The sequence below is a fragment of the Candoia aspera genome, chromosome 1, assembly GCF_035149785.1.
Source record: "Candoia aspera isolate rCanAsp1 chromosome 1, rCanAsp1.hap2, whole genome shotgun sequence".
In the NCBI taxonomy this organism is placed as follows: domain Eukaryota; kingdom Metazoa; phylum Chordata; class Lepidosauria; order Squamata; family Boidae; genus Candoia; species Candoia aspera.
Window position 1 is genome coordinate 196109319 of NC_086153.1, and position 13782 is coordinate 196123100.

General features: G+C 39.1%; 1 protein-coding gene across 2 annotated transcripts in view; it reads left to right on the plus strand.

Annotated features, from left to right (window-relative positions):
* Positions 1–764: 764 nt before the first annotated feature.
* Positions 765–13782, plus strand: part of GALNT3 (polypeptide N-acetylgalactosaminyltransferase 3) — a 30417-nt gene continuing 17399 nt past the window's right edge. Inside the window, exons 1-4 of one of the 2 annotated variants that reach the window (XM_063318236.1) lie at positions 765–833; positions 8877–9465; positions 10120–10292; positions 12067–12216. In XM_063318236.1, coding sequence (XP_063174306.1) covers positions 8951–9465; positions 10120–10292; positions 12067–12216 — 838 coding nt within the window. In that variant the 5' untranslated portion in view covers positions 765–833; positions 8877–8950. The remainder of the gene's footprint in view (positions 834–8876; positions 9466–10119; positions 10293–12066; positions 12217–13782) is intronic. The other variant, XM_063318237.1, reaches the window with a different exon arrangement.

The window sequence follows — 13782 nt, forward strand, 5'->3', positions numbered from 1 at the left end:
CTGGAAATCACAATTTATTTTAAAAAATATTTCAAATTCGGGCAACTTCACATTAAACAGATAAGTTTCATTCCTTATTTTTGGTTAAATAACACTGTTAATGCATATATTCAGGCCGACACATGAAACGAATGTAATTCTGTAACTTATGGTCCAGCTTTGAGCCTGAATGTGCAGGAGTTCCCCGAGGCCTGAAAAATATTTCAAGGGTTCCTCCAGGGTCAAAAAATTGAGAAAGGTTGCCCTAGAGGGCTCTCGTCCTCGGCTTGAGCGAAAAACACCAAACTAGCTAGGCCCCTTTCTGCAAGGGGGCGCGAGTTTGCAGCCCCCTCAGGAGGGGAGACTGGAGGAAACTTAATGCGGAGTTAAAGGGCGCACTGTCGGGGAGTACTAAAAACGCGCACACTTCTCAGAAGCAGGAACAAGCTACTCCTAGGAGTACCAAGTTACCTCGCTCGTCGCCAGCTGCAACAAGCCTCGACTACTTCAGAAGCGGAGCGGTGCAAGAGGCAGCAATTCTCGCCTGCGCGCGCTCCCCGACTTTCTCTCAATTTCCTCCCCCTCCCCCGCGGCACGTGGCCTTGTTGCCTTCCGTTAAAGGAACGGAAGGAGGAGCTCTTGCCTCACCTGAGCTTCCAGGTAAGCCGAGGCGAGCGCAGTCGCGTTCCGGCTGGGCGCTCACCTGGGCGCTGCGGGTGTCAGATTATTGGCCAATCGCGTCTGTCCGTGGCCGCCGATCACGCGGGGGGGGCGGGGGCAGGAAAAGCGGTGGCATCAGCAGCAGCAAGCGCCCAAGGCTGCTTTCCTCTCTCGCAGGCTGGTTGAAGCCACAGGTAGGCGAGGGGTTTGGGGCGGGCAAAGGAGATAGGGCTCTGCAACATGCTTTTTCTCTCGCCCGCTTCCCGCGCTCTCCCGAAGGCGCGCCGTGTGACTTTAGCTGCAACTTAGGGCGGCTGCAGAGCCTTCCGTTGTTTGTGTCGGCTGTGCCCCTGATGAGGAGATCTGGAGGGAGAGCAAGCGGCGCCCCATCTTCTCTGTCCTGTCAGAATGATCTCTTCATGCCACGCAAACTATTAAAAGTGCAGAAACCCCTGCCTTCTGTAATTCGGGCTACTTCTAACAGCAGTCGGTTGTGCGGTAAAATGTGCGTATAGGTGCCTCTTAACTGACAGTTCAGACACTACCTCTCAAAACTTACCATGTAACTGTTTGGATTTTAGAATGCTGAAAGAAACGGTGGGAATCCTATAAATGAAAAACTATGCGGTTTGGAGCTGCCATAACACTTGATGTTTGAGTTAAGGCAAATAAAAGCTTCAAGGAGCAGATCTAATCTGCTTTTTATTTCCGGGAACTGCTACCAGTAGTGATGTGAAAGGTTGTAATTTTCAAACAGAAGATGTTGACATAAAGAGAGGAGCAGTGTTAAATTGTACTTTGGATTCCTATGACTTAGCAGGACTCTAAGTCCTAGAAGCAATTGCTACATTTAGTTTACAAGAACATTTTGATTTTAGAATATGTGGGATGTAATCTGAAGCAGCCTAGTAGTAGTATAGTGATGGGATGTGGTAAAGAAAACTTTTGATGCTGGCACTACGCTACTATAAATATTTCCTTTTGTTGCCTGACTAAAACTGTCTTCCTGACATACATGATAATGCTTACTCAGAAGAAAGTATTATTTTGTAAATCATAGAAAAGTAAGTCTCCTTTGTACAATCAATAGTAAATATATTTAGGAGTAAAATCTTAAGAAAAAATAATTTTTCAGTGGGTAAAATAAGTCACAATATAGAAAACAATTCTCTGCTGAAATGTGAGGTTTTGAGAGTTATTAGGAGTTATCAGATGTGGAGGGGGTATTCTTTATGCTTCATTCTATAGTTCTATTCCCCTGGAAAGCAGGAAGTATTACATAATATGTCACATGGCTTTTCTGTACAATGGCATAGTGTTTAAATGCATTTTTGCTATTAAAGAGAAATTAATTCAGATACATACTGCTACAGATCTAGTAGCACTGGAAAACCATTTCTAATATACTTGTCAGTCCATAATTAACCGGAACAGATCCAGATCCAAAACCATATAATTTGAAGTATTTGGTCATGCATATGGATCCTAATCTGACAAATCCTAAACAACATGTAAGTAGTGATTAAAAGCATTCTAATTGGGTTATTATTGCTTTGATTAAATTGGCTGTCAGAGAACTTCAAGGGTGTAAATTAGTGGCTCTCTTTAAATGTTCGTTGCTAGAGAGTGTGTGTATTTCAGCATGTTTAAAAGCTTGAGAGTATCTTTGGGGCAGCACCTGGCTGACCTTGAAAACTTAGGAAATGGATGAAAAACTGTTAAGAAATCCTGAGGCTGTAGTCTAGACCAGGAAATCAAAAACCAGAAGGCAGTGGAACACTCCTTCTGTATAGCTGCCAAAACCCTCCATATGGATGTGTCTATGATGTCACCAGAAGTTGAGCAAAACTTGAGGAAGTCTTTATTCTTTTTATAAACGGTATATAATTTTTTCATGTAAATCCTGATAACAAACAGCGTATCTTCAGTTATGGATATAAAATCAAAATGTTGAATAAGACCTATGGAATCTACTACTTGTTAGGGCAATGCTCAGTATTCTTTTCATAGAGACAATCTATGTGGCCCCTAAGTTGACAATGACTTGGTGGCATGTAATCAATCATCAGTATTCTGTGACCTATAATATCATAGATACGTTTGATAGTCCACTGTGCTTTCCTTCTGGTTTTTTTTTTTTTTTGGCTAACGAGAATGCTGTACCAGGCTTAGGAAGATAACACACCCATTCACTGGCCATCTGTTGAACTCAACCAATAAATGATGTGTTTGTTTCCCTGTGTAAATAAAAGCTTTCTTTTAGAAAGGCAGCCTGAAACTATACTTTATGTAATTCACGTAGCTGAAAATTCTCAACCCTCTCTCCCCAAATTAAACTGGAAGTGTAATTGGAGCAAGATTTCTCTAAATTTTTAGAACAAGGGTACCAATTGGAAGATACAAACAATGTCATTGTGGGGTAATACAAAAGCTTTGGGTTGAGGGAACTGTGAACTTTTCATAGCCAACACATAGGATCTCTACATGTATACCAATATTATGTTTGCCAAAGCTGCTTGCTCAACCACTCAGATGGGTTTCCCTGCCATCTGCCTTGACATTGACTATTTATACATATGGGACTATTTATCAGAATTCATAAAAGGTTGTTCCCCTTTTTTTGGTCTATCTACAAAGGATGAAAGGATGCACCTCGTGTGGCGCATAGTGGTAGGTAGCAGTATTGCAACCGAAACTCTCCCCATGACTCGAGTTCGTTCCCAGCGGAAGCTGGATTCTTGGGTAGCTGTCTCAGGTCGACTCAGCCTTCTATCCTTCCGAGGTCGGTAAAATTAGTACCCAGCTTGCTGGGGAAGGTGACAACTGGGGAAGGCAATGGCAAACTACCCCGCTATAGTCTGCCAAGAAAACATCACGAAAGTGGCATCCCCCAAAAGGGGTCAGACATGACTCGGTGCTTGCACAGGGGACCTTCAACTTCAACACAAAGGATAGGGCATCTATAGCATACATTGAAATAAATACAGTACAAAAATGCTCTCTTCCAAAACATGCAGAGTTTTATTTCATATTTCTGCTCATTATGTTAAGAATCTTTGCTATTTTGTAACTTGGGGGTTGGCAATGCAATACTGTACCTGCAGGCCATAGCATCCATCATACCACTAGATGGCATCCATTTACATCAAATTAATTTTAAAAAATCAAACATAGCTCATTCTTGAAAGATTTCTGTTCTCTCACAAGATCTGGGCCATTTTTAATGTAAAGCATTTAATAGATTGTTCTTGGAATTGTAAAAATAATGGTAGTAGTGTGGGGTATCGTAAGAAATCATACAGGAGACCAGTCATCACTCCTCAACTGTTCTGTTGGACTGGCATTAAAAAAATATGCAAGTAGTAGACATCTTCATTCATACAGGACAGATCCTCCCTGTTTTCTAAAAACCTCAAATGATGCAACAAAAGATCACAGTCTTCTGTCCATAGCTCCAGCCAGTCAGTCATGCTTTCTTCTAGGGTGCTGTTACATTCCTCCTCCCATCTGATTTTTCTACCTAGAAGTCTTTCAATATTGTGTGTGTATTAAGTTTTGTTTTTAAGAATGTTTATAACTTCGGCTTCCTTTAAGCACCTTATGTCCTCTTGTGTGTGGATGGTAAGGTGCTGACTGAAAGAAAACCAGCACCTTAAGAGTTGTGGTTATTAATATGGTAACATAAAAGTGGAACCTGCAACAAAACATTTGCAAAATGGAGTGCTGTGCTCAGAATTACGGCTAATCCATGCTTTGTTCCAGCCACACAGAGTTTTTCTCCCCTTTTCAACATCCAGTATTCTGGGATCATGAAGCAGCTCAGTTCTCATTGCATAACAGATCTGGTTACTGCATTTATCTTATTTTCTGGGTTCACACAATACATTGAATAGCATGCTAACCAAATTGCCTAATGTTTACATAAAACACTAGGCTATTTAACAGCTACAATTGAAATTAACCAAGCTTAGTGCATTGAGAATGTAACCACAAGGGTTTGTTGTTTAATTGAATTGATTAGCTTAAAAACGTTCATGTCTCAAGATCTGTGAAAAATGTTGCTATCTCTACTCGGCCACTATGAATTGCACGCTTGGCAGGAATATGAGAATGGCCTTCTTAGTGTCTGCCCTAAGTTTTAGAAGCCCCTGTGAGGAAGGTCAGGCTGGTTCCCTATATGTTGTCTTTCCACCTGCAAGCTAATATATTTTAATTAGACAAGCCTTGGCATCTAAACTCACTTTTGGTGAAGCAGATTTTAATCATGCAAGTACTATTTTTCTTTCTGAGGTTGTGTAATTTATTTCAGTCCTAAGCACATATTTTAAGCGGAAAAACAAGATAATAAGATACCACTGCATGTCAGGAGTCACTGACATGCAGTGGTAAATAAATATAATAAATAATTTTTCATGAATATACTTAAATGTCCTTAGATTTTTTTTTCAGGTTTTGTGTCTGTATGTGCCTGTTGTGATGTTTGGGGTGGGGTAACACCTCTAATAAGTAAAATAGCAACCATACATTTTTCCAACTTCAAATGTTTCTTTTTTTAGAAATTAATAGCTTAAAAAGCAATGCAAAACCTGCTGTATGCCATTAAAACAACTGTATACATATTTGAAAGACATTTTAATTCTATTAATGAGAAGAATGAATTATCAAAAATCATACTTTGTTCATGTAAATCATGTTTATGGTAGTTTTCTTTCTGATGCAAGAGCAGCTATGTGAAAACTACCAAGTTGGTGGCTGGCTCTCCAGCTGTATTTAATCCTCCATGAATTGGGGGGAGGGTTTGTCATGAATTCATAGCATGCATGACAACCATGGGCTCGTCCCAAGTTACTATGGCATGAACTACTGGGGGGGGGGCATGAAATTGGTATTCACCTTGGAGGAATTCATGATCTGAGGGTCAAGGACATCAATATCATTCTGTTGTCATGGTCAAGTTGCTGGAATTCACAGCCAACACCAACCTCTGTAGGGGAATTGGTCTGCCCCAAGCACCTCCTGGATCCATTTTATTTCCAATGGGCACTTAGGGAATTTCCCAGCAATCATGCGAGCAACTCTGGTGTAGCCTGGTTGAACACTGGAAGACCAAGATAGGCAGGGCTTTTGATGGGGTTGCTCCAAAGTGGCCTGACCCTCTGAGTGCTGATCCAAGAAGGTCCTTGGTTTACCAGGGAGCTCTAGGAGAGAAGGTGCCTAAGAATATGATCAGATATAAGCATGAGCCCAAGTCTGAGCCTATTCTGTGGCAATAAGAGCATCACTACTTTTCCATCCTTATTGCATTCTCAGAGGGCCATCCAGCAGCATTGTTTAGATGACTGGGGCCTTTGGGGGCTCTAGGAACTTCTGCTTGAGCAATTTGCCAAGCACTTTGAGACCAATGTCTCTCTGTTGAAGTAGACCAGGCTGGGATCACACAATAAAATCAGAACTCTATTGATATTGAATCTTGAAAGCCTGATAGAATTTCTTTCCCTTCCTCTTATACCCAGGAGAGTCAAGGTAGGCCAGTATTGAGTTTCTTCCTTGACATTGTCTTTCCAGGCTGATGTTTTTATAATACAGTTGCTGCTGCATATTTTCTTCTGTGTACTTCTCTATACTGTTATACTGGATCTGATGTCTGTTGTCAGTGGTTGGATGGTAGATGGGCAGAAGCTAATGAGATGACAAAATAATGTCTTGCCAGGTAATTTAGGACTCTTTCAAGCCTGTGACACCTGAGGAAGTTGACAGGGTCCTCTGTGGCATGAGCTCAGCCACCTGCAAATTAGATCCTTGCTCTTCTTGGATAATACAGGCAGCCATAGAGGGCACAATGGCAAGGATCAAGGAGGTAGTAAATGTCTATTTGGAGGAGAGACATAGTCTTGAAGGAGGCAGTTGTGTGTTGTTCCTTAAAAAGTTATCCTTGGATTCAGCCATCTTGGAAAACTCTTAGCTAGTCTCCAACCTGCTATTTCTGAATAAGTGTTAAGATGATGGTTGGGTTCCAGCTACAGAGTATCCTGGATGAGATGGATTATCTCAATCCCTCTGCACTGGTAACTCTTGTGGATGACCTGTGTTGAATGAGGAGGGAGAAGGTGCATCTCTCCTCATTCCAATAGATCTCTCAGCAGCATTCTGTACCATTGACTATGGTATCCTTTTGGATGTCCTGCAAGGGCTGAGGATTGAAAACACTGCTGTGCAGTATTTGTGCTCATTCCTGAGCAGGCAGTTTCAATCAGTTTTATTTGGGGAAGGAGACATGGAGCCTTTGGACACTTCAATATGGGCTGTCCTAGGTATTGGCTATCTGCCCTTTATCCCCTATTTTTTATGCAGCCTCTGCATGAAACTACTGGAAGATGTCATCTGCTGGTCTGGAGTCTGATATCATCGAAATACTGGTGTAGCTTGGGTCCTTATTACCTTCATGACCGTCTTCTCCATATAGAATCTACTTGCTCTACCTAGTTGTTCAAGAGGCAGTGTTGCACCCCTGGAGAGATCAGAGTTGTAGGAACTCAATTTTTTTTTTCTTGTTCTTAGCTGCAATTGCAAAAATGGAGCCGTCTTCAATCTATGATGTTCCATTGTTTAAGAAATGCCTTTACTCTTGTGATAGTGGATGAAATTTATAGCAGTGATGATGCATATTTGTCTTTATCAGTCTTAAGTTTTAAGTTAAAGGATGATCTGGGTTGCATGTTTCTATAGCAGCTGTTATTCAGTGGCAGACTTTGTAAGCATACACAATTAGGTAAACATTGAAATAGGATTTTTGCAGAAATTTCTGCAAAACATTGTAAGTATTATGGCTAGGAAGTCTGGAACTTTGTTTTGTCTTAAGAGACTTAATATGGATTGTGATACTGAAGGGTGGTTCAGATTTTCTTTTATTTATGTATATGCCTATTGGGCAACTCTCAGAATAATTTGGTTATAGTAAATGGTATACACATTTTTGATGGATTTTGTTGCTGTACAAAAACTAATATGTGAAACAGTTTTAAGACACAGGATTGCCAATCTTGCATGAGGCAATATGGCTGAAAGGCTAGCACACATCTGTTGTAGAGCAAGCAGCGCTGTATGAGATCATCTCTAATACCTGGCTGGGCAAGATTTTATCAAATAATAAGTGCCACTTACTACTCCGATTTAGGCATAGTTCTTGTTCTCCAAAAACAAAGTGCCTAGGAGGTAGCAAACACATTCAGAAATAATGTGAGAGACATACTGGTAAGTATCCATCCATCTGGAAAATTAGAATTGCTACCATGTCAAATAAATGCATAATGTTGCAGTGCAGCTTATCCTCTCTGTCCTTTCAAATGGCATACAACTGGATATAAATAATCTGTTGCTTAATACTGCTTTTTCTTTTCTTAGCTGTCAATCAAAAGCAGAACTTACATTTGAAAAAGAAAAAAAATGGTTCTAATTAAAATACAACTTTTGCCATTTGAGTGGCACTCTCTTAATGTGTTTTACTGCTATTTCAATATGGATTTCTTCAAATAGAAATGATTCGCTGCCAATAGGGAGATTGTGAAAATGGTTTTGTTAATCTTATTTGCAAAGGTCTTCAAACCATTCAACGGTGTAAAAATGGTTCTGAAACATAAGTGATAATGCATATAAGGTAATTGAAAGGGAAAATGGAGATTTAACTAGGGATATGCAAAACATTTTGTTATTTCAGTCTCAAAATGGGCCATCTGAATGTTCCAGAAGTGGTCCAACTTAGAAACAGGCATTGATAGAAAAGGACCATTTTAAAGTTGGATCACATCCAAAGCACTCAGAATGGAAGTACCTGTTTCAGAGTTGGAAACCTTCCAAAACAGAATGGCTCATTTCGAAGTTTGAACTGCCTGTTTCAGGGACACAATTTGCCATAACAGAATGTTGTTTACTTCCTTGAGATTCATAGCCCCAAAAAGTTATCTATGGCTAATAATTAGAACGTTTAGAGTATCTGATCTAAAAGATGTAAAAGAAAGTAGCCCAAGGGGCAAGAATAAGTTGGCTGGTGTAGCTAATGAGGGTTCTTAGGGGATTCAAATGCTCTAATAAGTTTAGAAAAGGAACATGATTTCAGCAACCCTGAAATGTAGTGCCTTACTTTGTGGATTTTGTATTCTTACTCATTTAAACAGTTACAATTATTTTTATGGGTAAACATACATTAGTAAGTATTATTAACATTTTTAAAAATCTTGCAGGTTTTATCATTTTGTGAACTTCTCTGTTTAAAAGAAAGAACATTATTTGAAGCACTTCTGTATGTGGAGTCTCCATGATGACTTACATAAGAATGCTAAGGCGCTTCATAATGAAACAATTTTCCCAGAAGAAGCTTTGGAAGTTTACCTTCGTTATTTTTGTCTTCCTAATATTTTTGGTTTTGCTACAACGAGAAGTAGGTGTTCAAGAATTTAATGAGGACCCAGGAATGCCATCTCATGATGAAAAGAAAACTGTATTAGATCTAGTGTTAAATGCTGTGAACAACATTAAAGCTGCAAAACCAAAAATGCAAATTAAAGCACCCATTAGGCAGACTCAAAATGCTGGACAGAAGCACTGTTTACCAGGATATTATACAGCTGCTGAACTGACTCCTTACCTTGACCGTCCCCCTCAGGATCCTAATACTCCAGGGGCTTCTGGTAAAGCATTCAAAATGATCAATTTAAGCCCAGATGAACAGAAGGAGAAAGAGCGTGGTGAAGAAAAGCATTGTTTTAATGCATTTGCAAGTGACAGGATTTCTTTGCATCGAGATCTAGGACCAGACACACGGCCTCCTGAGTACGTTGAAATGTATTTGGATTTGAGAGCAAATATTCTGGTCTTTATTTAAAATAGATAAAATACTGAAAAAGGGTATTTTGAGCCTTCATTTCTGTATTAAGATGTGATCTTTGACTCCTGTTATTAGAGTAAGTGCTACCTACTAATTTTTACGTCTGTAAGTATAGCACATATGGCTTTTCTGAAGTAGTTGTTTGGTGATAGCAAATAATGCATCTAAAAATGTTAAGAAATCTTGAAATAAATCTATATGGGATTAGAGCACTTCCATATCTTTAGAATGCACTGATGAAGCAAGAAAGTAGCCATAGCTCTTACTAACATGATTTTCCAGCGCTAGGTATCTTCTGTTTATTGTGAATGTGAATAAGTTGTTAATCATGATATAGTTTTGTAGGCAATTATTCTAAATCTTTAGATTCCTCTCACAATGTGATACATAGATTATCACTTTACTGTTAAAATGATATTGCTAGGAAATACCTGTGCCATGCTGGCTCCTTTGCATGGCTTTTTTGAAAGCAAGGGTTAAATAGTTCAGCCATACATGCCAAGCTTGTTAACAGTGTTTCATCTGTGCCATGCCAGAGTATCAAGGCCTGACATTTGTGATTCATATTTTGTTCTATAAACTATGGTTTTATCCTCTAGATGTATTGAACAGAAGTTTAAGCGCTGTCCTCCACTGCCTACTACAAGTGTTATCATAGTGTTTCACAATGAAGCATGGTCAACTCTTCTGAGAACAGTTTATAGTGTGATGCATACTTCCCCTGCAATATTATTGAAGGAAATAATTTTGGTGGATGATGCCAGTGTAGACGGTAAGATGTCATCTATGGGCTATAGATTTTTCATATTTAGTTTTTTTCTAATTAATGTATCCTGGAAATATACGCATTTTACTTTCTTCAATAAAGAAGGGACAACCCTTTCAAGGGATGAAATCCCCACTTCTCACATGCTGTACCTAAATTCATATACAGTATAGTGTAGATACATCCACATACTATATACTTTGAAGCTGAATTAGTTTTTTGTGTGTGCTTTCTTTTTGGCTCAGTTCAATCCAAGTCAAATTATGGCTAAGGAAGTTTACATCTAGGTCTAAATTGATCAAATTAAAATTGGAAATCATGTGCTGAATAGTTTTAAGAGTTTTGTTGGACTTGTTGGTTCCATGCAATGCTTGATGTGATACCAGACCTGATAAATTACTGTTCTAGCTACGATATTGCTCTGTCTTGAAGGGTTGCTATGCTATAAAGGAACACTTTTATTAATGAAGATGTTCCTTGGTGGGTGGAAAATAATGGAGATGGGAATTCTAAATCATAATTAGACATATTTACATTTAGAAGCTTAAAGATGGTTGTATCTGAATTAAGTCACAGACTGCCTTTGCATGTTACACTTGCCTAGGCTTATGTTGAAGAACAGAGTGCATCAACTCACCCTGGTGGTTCTTCCCCCACAGTAGCCGTTGCTGGCTTAATTAGGGCTTAACATATTGTCAGAATATAGGATGCACATTCTTTCTACCCTCACCTAATCAGTAATTGAAGCCATTCAAACAATTGTGAGGAAGCCCAGTACTGCAGACAAAGGGATGGGTGGGCATATGTGGGCAACAAGTTATCGCTCTTGGTTCTAAGCTAACCAGCAGTATCTTTTTTTGGTTATCAAAGGGAAAACTAGCTGATGTTACATGTTTAATCATATACTTAGTAGAATATGGCATAAGATGTGACCCTTTGTCTTGTTATTCAGTAGCTGTTTACCTAGTATATCTGGTGTCCTTTTTCTGACTTTTTCTTCTGTCTTCTAAAAGTATTCTGTTCTGATTAGAGTAGCTCATCTTGTTGCTGATTCAGTGATCCTATCACATGACGCTGCCACAACCATTCATGCAATTGCATAATATTCCAACAGTGCCTGTATGCAGTCCATTGTGACCTAAGATTATCATTACTGGATTGTGTATTTGTAGGACCTGGTGGAAAGTTATTGCCCTGAATGAATGGTAAATGTGAAACACATTTTATGGGTAGATCTTAAGATAAGGCTGATTCCTGCTGCTGTCAGAGGTACTGGAGCATTGTGAGAAAGTATGTAGGAGTAATCCATATTGAGAACAGATTTCTTAAAACAATGTTCTTCATCAACAACTTACTCTCTTTCAAGGGTTTTAAAGCAATGGCCATATTCTCTATGTCCAGATGAGCTGCCCTTTTTAATTTTCCTTTTAAAATGTAACATTTATCTATAACTATATTTATTCAGTTATAAAGTAATTGATTGTAAAGCCAAATTGCTTTAAAATAATAGAAAATAACGTTCATTTGACTCCAACTGAATATATGGGTCACTTTTTCCGAAAGAATAATAATTTTCCAAAGCTTAACTTTACTAGGAAGTGTTAGCAATTACAGTTTCGCTGAATTAAGGTGGTATTTGTTTGGTCACGTATTCATTTTTTAGTAATCAGATGGTATTTTAGAACTGTAACCATGGTTGTTTAAAAATTATATTATTTCTAGTTTTCTTTACTGAAGAGCTGATCCTGAAGGTACAGATACTGACTTGTTCTCTTTTCAGACTACTTGCAGGATAAACTAGATGATTACGTGAAACAATTCCAAATAGTTAAAGTTGTCCGACAAAAGGAAAGAAAGGGGCTTATCACGGCTCGGTTGTTAGGTGCTTCAGTAGCTACTGGGGAAACGCTCACTTTTTTGGATGCCCACTGTAAGTATGTCTAGATAGCTGACTGAACACTAGAGGAGCACAAAGTAATTTGAGACCAGATTATCCTGTTTTGTCTTTGGATTTCCATTCTAATCTAAAATTGGGCTGCACTGACCATGGGAAGCTAGTACAGCTTGTTTCAGGACTGAGTTACTTCTGTGAATTCAGAATGGCCCATTTCCAGGTTGGAATGAATATTCTGAGGTCAGAGTATTTCAGCCTCAAAACATGCTGCCTGTCCCTTTCTTTTTTATCTGTTCAATCATGTCCAATTCTCAGAGACTGCCTGGAGAAATCCCTGCAGTTTTCTTGGCAAGGTTTTTCAGCAGTGGGTTGCCATTGCCTGCTCCTTCCTAGGGCTGAGAGAAAGTGACTGGCCCAAGGTCACCCAGCTGGCTTTGTGCCTAAGACGGGACTAGAATTCATGGTCTCCCGGTTTCTAGCCTGATGCCTTAACCACTATGCCAAACTGGCTCTTTCATGTCTCTCTACTTAAAAAATACTAAGGAATAATAATGTTGTGAAAAACATGATAAAATACAGTAAATAAATAGTATTTATGTGACTTCCTTCTGGATTATGTTTTCTTAATTTAAAGAAGCATTCACAGATGACATTTTTCATCCTGTTGGGGTGGAGAGTAGCTTTTTATTCCTTAAATGCCAAAGATAGCTTCTCAGTAGGTATTTAGATATGTGAGGTTACATCCTAAAATCTGGCATGCAAATGCATAATCTGGTTCGGATTTATAGTGCTACACAGGAACTGAGAAGATAGAGAAGCTTTGCAATTCCATTCCTCTTCTGCATCATCTAACAAGCCATTTCTCAAACTTAAGAGCATTTAGAAGTTGCCATCATAACACATTGTTTAGCATTCCAGAACTCAGGCTGTACACGTCTGAAGGTTAGTAAAGAGAGCTGAAGGCAGCATCCCAGCAGGATAAGACGAATGTACAATAGTATACTATTGTATACAGTATAATTCAGAATTAGTTGCAGCACAAACGAAACTGGGAACCAAATGTAAAGGCAAACAATTACCTCTAGATAACCCCAAAACCCAAGTCAGTTCACATACATTGGTCCTATCTTACAGTTGAAGAATTGCAATAAGTGACCAATTCCAAATCAATAAGTGAGTTTATGGCAGAGAATTGTTAGATGGAAATAGCCGTTTGATAAGAATACTTATGAGCATATGTATTTTTTATTCTTTCACCTTGTCTCTGCCCATCAGAATAAAACCAAAACCGGTGCCAAATAAGTGGTATTGTGATCTCCATGACTAGAAAACACAAGTATTCCCTACCCTTCTGCAGAACCATTCATGCCTTTCTAGCAACACCTAAAGACACCAGGTTCTGCTGACTGCTCACTTGTTAGAAGTGATTTCTCCATCAGGTCTTGTAAAACTTTTATGTACTCTGACCAGGAATACGTTTCCCGTCGCAAGACCAAATCTTGGAATATGGAAAGAAAAACATCTCTGAACGTGCACAGAGTACTCTTCTTTCCTTGAATAACGGCAGGCTCCCACTTCCTTGCACATTTAAAATTCAAGAAC